This window comes from Staurois parvus, unplaced genomic scaffold, assembly GCF_062004578.1.
Source record: "Staurois parvus isolate SC_StPar_1 unplaced genomic scaffold, SC_StPar_1.0 ptg001816l, whole genome shotgun sequence".
NCBI classification, from domain to species: domain Eukaryota; kingdom Metazoa; phylum Chordata; class Amphibia; order Anura; family Ranidae; genus Staurois; species Staurois parvus.
Window position 1 is genome coordinate 57,622 of NW_028319612.1, and position 7,457 is coordinate 65,078.

The 7,457-nt window shown below is 48.2% G+C and overlaps 1 protein-coding gene across 1 annotated transcript; it reads left to right on the plus strand.

The window, feature by feature from the left end:
* Window positions 1–1,257: 1,257 nt before the first annotated feature.
* LOC149434160 (E3 ubiquitin/ISG15 ligase TRIM25-like) lies at window positions 1,258–3,624 on the plus strand. Its single transcript, XM_089664030.1, has one exon. The coding sequence runs from the start codon at window positions 1,258–1,260 to the stop codon at window positions 2,986–2,988; it is 1,731 nt and encodes a 576-aa protein (XP_089520156.1). The 3' UTR covers window positions 2,989–3,624.
* The last annotated feature ends 3,833 nt before the right edge of the window (window positions 3,625–7,457 follow it).

Sequence of the window (7,457 nt, forward strand, 5' to 3'; positions counted from 1 at the left end):
GGGGGTTACGGTGGGCGGGGCCTTGGGAGAGGTGGGAGGCAGTGCGGTTGTGAGGGCAGAGGAGGGGGGAGATGAGGGGGTGATGGGGGGGAGGCTAGGTGGGGAGGTAGATTGCGAGTTGACAATGTCCTTATGGATAGCGTCAATCTTGTTGTGGAAATGGGTGGCAATCTCGTGGGCAGTGAGTGAGGTACTGAGTGGAGGAGGGGGGGGAGAGAGCAGGGAGTTGAAGGTGGAGAAGAGTCGGCGAGGGCAGGAGGAGAGGGTGTTGATCAGGTTAACAATGTAGGCCTGCTTGGCGGCGTGGAGGGAGGAGGTGTAAGTGAGGAAGGCAGATTTGTAGAGGGAGAATGCATGAGGGGACCTGGTTTTGCGCCATAGTCTCTCTAGCTCACGACTGCGACGTTTTAGGCATTTAGTGCTGTCATTCTGCCATGGTTGGAGCGGTCTGGGTTTGATGATGTGTGTGGTTAGGGGTGCCAGAGAGTCTAGGGCAGCTGACAGTGAGTCGTTGTACAAGGTGGTGGCTATGTCAGGACATGACAGTGAGAGGATGCTGTCATGTAGGCGGTCGGCGGCCGAGTGGAGGGGGGCCGGGTTCAGGTTGCGGAGGTTGCGGCTGGTGATGGTTTGGTGTTTTTGGGGGGGGGGGGTTGGGGGAAGGGGCGATGGAGAATGTGATGAGGTGGTGGTCGGAGAGAGGGAAGGGGGTGTTAGAGAACTGGTTGAGGGTACAGAGGTGGGAGAAGACGAGGTCCAGGGTGTTCCCTTCGATGTGGGTGGAAAATTGCGTGTGCTGTGTGAGCGCGAAGGAGGAGGTTAGGTGGAGGAATTGGAAAGTAGCTGGGTTGTTGTCATTGATGGGGATATTGAAGTCCCTGAGGATGATGGTCGGTAGCTCAGAGGAGAGGAAGAAGGGAAGCCAGGCGATGAAGTTGTCCAGGAAGAGGGGTATGCACCCAGGAGGTCTGTAGATCACTGCGATCCTTAGGGGGGTGGGTGAGAAGAGTCGGATGCAGTGCGCCTCAAAGGAGGTAAAGGAAAGAGAGGGTGGGTTAGGGAGGACCAGGAAGGTGCTCAGCGGAGATAGGAGCAAGCCGACACCACCTCCTCTGCGACCGCTCAGTCTTGGCGAATGGGTCCAGATGAGACCTCCATGGGTGAGTGCCGCAGGGGAAGTGGAGTCAGTGGCCTGTACACAGGTTTCGGTACGGAGTGTCAGACTTTCACTTTCGTTTCTCTCTTCCGCTCTCAGCGATGGCGTCTTCTGATCTGAGGAAGGAGCTGGAATGTTCCGTCTGTCTGGAATTTTATACAGATCCTGTAACCCTGAGATGTGGACACAACTTCTGCCGGGACTGTATTGGCCGTGTGTTGGATACACAGGAGGAGTCTGGAGGTTATTCCTGTCCTGAATGTAATCAAAGCTTCAAGAACCGTCCTGTCCTTCAGAAGAATCGGAAGCTACGTAACATAGTGGAGAACGTCCAGTCTACCCATCCAGAGCAGGAGGAGTCCGGGGTCTTCTGTACTTACTGTATTCACACTCCTGTACCGGCTGTGAAATCCTGTCTGCATTGTGAAGCTTCTCTGTGTGACAACCACCTGAGAGTCCACAGCAAGTCACCAGACCATGTCCTATGTGACCCCACCACTTCCCTGAAGGACAGGAAATGCTCCATCCATAAGAAGATCTTGGAGTATTACTGCACCGAGGACTCCACCTGTATCTGTGTGTCCTGCAGCCTGGATGGAGAACATTGGGGACACCAGGTGGAGACTCTGGAGGAGGCCTCTGAGATGAAGAAAAAGAAACTGAGGAATGTTCTGCAGAAACTGATGACAGAGAGAAAGGAGATGGAGAAAAGAGTCCAGAGTCTGCAGGAATGCAGGAGGAAAGTACAAGGAAAAGCAGATGATGAAACCAAGAGAGTCACTGCCCTGTTCAGAGACCTCAGGAGACATCTGGAAGACCTGGAGAAGAAAGTCCTGAGGGACATCTCCGGGTGGGCAGAGCGGGTCTCCCGTTCCATGTTGGATTATATTCGGGATCTGGAAATAAAGGAGGAGGAGCTGTCCAGGAAGATGGAGGACATTGAGGAGCTGTGTAACATGACGGATCCACTGATTGTCCTACAGGAATCAGACACAGGTGACTTGTGTGACACTGAGGATGGAGATGATGAGGACAGAGAGAGACATGAGAACCTCCTCCATGATGGAGGGGATGTGGATGTGGGGGGGATCTCACACACATTACACACGGGTTTATCTGATATCATGTCTGGGGTCAATGTACAGAAATGTACAGGCACACATGTCTCTCCACATTCTACTACAAAGGGCAAAGGTCCCATCAGTGGTCCACCATCCAGGCCAGACCCCCAACCCTCCCCCACTGGAGGACCAAATATTGGGGCTGTACAGCAAACATGGGGGGTGTCGGGGGTTACAGACATATTACTGGATGTGAGGACAGCTGGTAATCGTCTACGTATATCAGATGACGGGAAAAATGCATCCTGGTCATCACATCAGAATCATCCAGAAACACCAGAGAGGTTCCAGGATCATCCTCAGGTGATGAGCAGTCAGAGCTTCTCCTCCGGGAGACATTACTGGGAAGTGGATGTCGGGGGGTCCCGGTCCTGGAGAGTCGGGATGTGTTACCCCAATATAGACAGGAGAGGAGGTCAGTCAGTGATTGGATGTAATAAGAAGTCCTGGGGGTTGGAGAAGGTGGGGTGGTTTGGGGGTAATCAGTACTCAGTGATTCATGACAGTAATTGGACCCCATTACCCGACGGTGTCTCCAGTACCAGAGTCAGGATAGATCTGGATTATGAGGCCGGGCGGATCTCCTTCTATGATCTGTGTGACCCGATCCGACACCTCCACACCTTCACCACCACCTTCACTCAGCCCCTCCATGCTGGGGTATGGGTATGGGATGGTTGTATAACGATATGTGGGAGGAGCCAGAAGTGAGAGATCTGCCCAGAGACATCACAAGGGGGATGATCTGATTGGTGCAATACTCAGCCAATAGGAGGAAGGGCAGGAAACAGGAGTGAATTGTGGAGAAAGCTGCAGGTTCCGGGGCCGTCATCTTCATCCTAAACCTCACTTCACTCCCTAGTGTGTCACTGACCAGGAACAAGCATGCAGGAGGTCCGAGTGTTCCGCCTTCACTGGCTGCATGCTTGTTGTGGATCAGTGACACCCTAAGTAGTGTAGCCAGGATGGAGATGATAGCCCTGGAGCCGGAACCTTCCCAGTGTATCTGTAGCCACAATGTGTGTTTTCAGTTTTGGATGGAGTGTGGAAGGATTAGAGCCCCTGTCAGTTTTCCTGCTATCCAGGACTCTGTCAGAATGGTTTCCTTTCACTTCCTGTCCTGCTGACAACAATTTCCCCGACAGGAAGTGAGGGGAAGTCTCTCTGTATTGGAGCCCTGCATAGCAGGACCGTCCTGGCTAGACATGTGACCACCAACACATTTCTTTTCCTTCACTTCCTTATGGAAATCATTTCATTTCCCTCCATTTTCCGGTTTTGGAATTTGTTTTGTTTTGTTTCAAATTCAGAAAATTCAAATCTAATTAAAAAAGTATTGAATCAGCATTCAGATGTATTCTATTCTATTCAACTAAATTCAGAAATATAAAGTAATAAATTGATGATCAAATTTATTCTAAACGAAATTTGAATTTCAGTGCACAGTTATATTCTATTTTTATTCTATTCTATTTATTCTTTTCTTTTATTTCCTATTCTTTTCTAAATTTGGATTTTGGAAGATGGCTATATTCTATTTTGTTTTCTATTCTATTATCTATTCTATTCTTTTTATTTTATTCAACTCCATTCTATTCTTTTCAAAATCTGAATTTCCGAAGATAGCCATATTTTATTCTATTTTATTGTATTCTAATATTTAATTTACAGTTCTATGCTTTTCTATTCTATATTCTTTTTTATCCCTTTATTTCATATTCTATTCTGTTTTACTCTATTATTTTTTTCTATTCTTTATTTTGATTTGGAATGCAAGGAACTGCACCTGCCTAGTCCTAGTCCTGGGAGACAATGTATGTCGCAGGATTGGTTTCCTCTCGGTGTCTCACCTGAGGCCACGCCCATCTCTGGGTGTATGGAGGGCGTACAGCCACTGGAATGCTCTATTCATTGTCACAAATATTTCCTATAACCAGGAAGTGATGCAGCGCTCCTCTGATAATGAGATTGATACGGATACTATATAAATATATACATAGAAATGACACCATGTATGAAGGTGACACCATGTGCAACAAACACACAAACCGTGACCTCCGGGGATCTATAATCGGCGACCCGATCCTCCGGGGATCTATAATCGGTGACCAGATCCTCCGGGGATCTATTATCGGCGACCCGATCCTCCGGGGATCTATAATTGGCAACTCGATCCTCCGGGGATCTATGATCAGTGACCCGATCCTCAATGGATCCCAAGTGTACGCAGTGAATGTTGAACCCCTCAGAAGATGGGAATGTCAGATGGAAGCAATACTAATGGTACGGTATAATTGTGCAGACATCCAAAATGAGGATCCAAAGTGATGGAAAACAAATCAAACAAACAAATATGTAAACTTCCCCCAAATCGGACTAGATGGTGATCCGTCCGAGATTAAACCTCAAGGAAACGCATGAAAAGTGCAAAAAGTGCATAAACCTGTAACAATATAATATCCAAATCCCAAAAAGATATAAAGTGTTTTTATCCACAATCAATGTATATGCCAACCAAACCCAATCAATACTACAAACAATCGTGATCCTATATTCTGCAAAACGCAGGACTCCAAATTAGAGGGAAAACCGTGAGAGTCCAAATGTGGCCCCACACCACTGTATATTCAACATACACAAATGGCAGTGGTGCCCGTGGATGGTGAAGGTGAGTGATCACAGAAGGGGATCCATCAGAGGCCAGATTGGCCGCTCACCTCCTTCCACCCACAGGGGGTCCAAACACTTTTGTATCACTAACACAGATCCTCCATGTATAGGATTCCTCTACTCCTGGATCTCTCCCCCCTCAGCGATCTCACTCTCAGGGATGTACATAGAAGTCGCAGAATCCTCACCAGGTAAACGCATGAGGACGCGGCTGTTTGTTGTGAGTTCCTGTTGAGAACGACGTGTGCAGCATCATGATATTGGCCCGTACCATATGCATTTACCAGCCAATCTTCCTGTACACCGTCCAATCTCGATGGTACAACCAGATCTACACAATCGGGAGATAATGATGCGTTTATATCAGCACTACAGCACCATAAAGATGGCTACAAAGCTCTAACAATGACTTTGGTATGAATATAAATGATGATCCTCGGCCACCATATCTCCCCACTCCCAGGTACGCCGTTCTCTGAGATTTGTGGCCGGAACACTCGGCAGGTAAAGATGTTCCTCGTCCAGCAGCAGTCTCTCCGACCAGCAGAAGTTCTCCATCTAGTAAGCCAGGAAACGTGTTTCTTCTCAGGAAAAAGGTTTTTCCAAATAAAGATTGTGTGACGGAGGAAAGGCAGGACAGAACACACAGAGTGGATGGCAGACGCACAAAGCTTTATTGAGACAGACAGCAGTCCTTCAATAGGGGGGGTGGCAGAGAGGGTGGATTTGCCACTAAATGGTAATGAGGGGGCCCCACCCACTTATAGTCCACTAGGAGAGCCAAGGGGGTGTCCCTGTAACAGGGGTAGTCCGACACAGGAGAGGGGTGCGAGGAGTCACCACCGCAACAGTTCAGGTAACACAGTGGGGAAGCAGGTACTCACGGATCCAACAGGGTGCCTGGTCTCCCAGGGGTAGAAGCAGAACGCAGGTACCTGTGGAGTCCGGATCAGGCGGGTGGCCTCTGGCTCTGGCAGGCGGGCTGCGGTAGTCTCTCCCCCTTCTGTGGGGTCTCTGGCAATCGCAGGTAGGCTTTCTCTGGTTGTCTCTTCCTTCCTGTGGGGTCTCCGTGAGTCTGGGGAGTAGAGTCTATTCACAAGGGTCTCGCCGAAGCTTGAGATCCCTTGCAGACTCCACACCGGAATGAAAAATGGAGCTTCTAGCATCAGCCTCTTAAACTGCTGCAGGACGCTCCCCAGTCGCCTTGGCAACCGGGAGGGGGGAGGTAATACTAGACCTCAGGGAGAATCAGGCTAGTTACAGGGACATCCTGGGGGCAGAGATGATGTCTGCATAGATGAAAAGCAAGTTGGGAGGTGTGCAGAGAGCTCCCAGCCAGCTGGCCGGGAGGGAGGGGGCCCAGAGTAATTTAATTAGGCCATTTGGCCTAGTGACACAGGGGACAATTGGAACAATACAGAGCAGGACTCTGAGGGCATGTGATACAAGGCATTAATAAGAGGATTAATAATTGGCAGGCTCCCATACCGTGACAGATTGTGTTTCTTTTCAAGCCAAAAGTGCGTTTGTCTCATCAAAGGGATTCTCTCCAGAAAAAGTTTTTTTTATCAACCAAAAAGTTCTGTTTTCTCACATAAAAATTTAAGGTTTTTTTTTCCTTTTTCTTTTCTCTCCTCCTGTATAAATACTGTGGGGATCCATTGTCTGTTGGGTCCACCCGTAGTACATGTCGATTGTACGATCCGAGTATGCTGTCTATTCTAGATGTTCTTTACCTGTCCACTAGAGGCAGTCATGTTCCAGGAATGAAATTTGGATTTCCTGTTTATGTGAGATGTGAAGTAGTGTTGCATTCATGAAATACGGGTCATGATGAAATGTCAACGTGGCTCTGATTTCTATCCCTCTTGGTGACGTCCATTTGGTTGAGTTGGTGTAAGTATTGTGGGCCGTCCTTATTAGATGAGGATTATATTTCTGTGGTTATCAAGTATTATGAAAATGGTTGATACTGAGAAGAATGTTGCGGTCATTTGTCATGGTACTTCATCAGATGACACACATGCGTTATGTAGGCCATCATCTCACATATCACATATCTCATATCTTTGTGAACTCTGATATGTAGCTATGTATTGTTAGTAAATCATTTGTTTTAGTATTTCTCAAACGGTCTCCCCATAATCTCCATCCATAGCACGTCATTGGAGACTGGCTGATATTTGCTTCATACTTCATGTGGTTTTGTAGATGAGAAATGGATGTGATTGTATCATGTGACCAGAATATGTAGATATGGAGAAGTCTGCTTAACCCTCCAACAGCGGAGTATATGGCTTAGTGAAGGAGTTTGCTTCCCATGAATTGCAGAATTTACAGTCTGTGTAAACACCTGAGGATTGGAAGTGTGGCTGGATCTATTCATCCTTCAGAGGGCCAGTGTCTGTGGGGCTCATTGGCCAGTGTCTGTGGGGCTCATTGGCCAGTGTCTGTGGGGCTCATTGGCCAGTGTCTGTGGGGGCTCATTGGCCAGTGTCTGTGGGGCTCAT

Bases quoted from the DNA above. Each gene is read 5' to 3' on its own strand.
- LOC149434160 (XM_089664030.1), top strand. From the start codon at position 1,258: ATGGCGTCTTCTGATCTGAGGAAGGAGCTGGAATGTTCCGTCTGTCTG.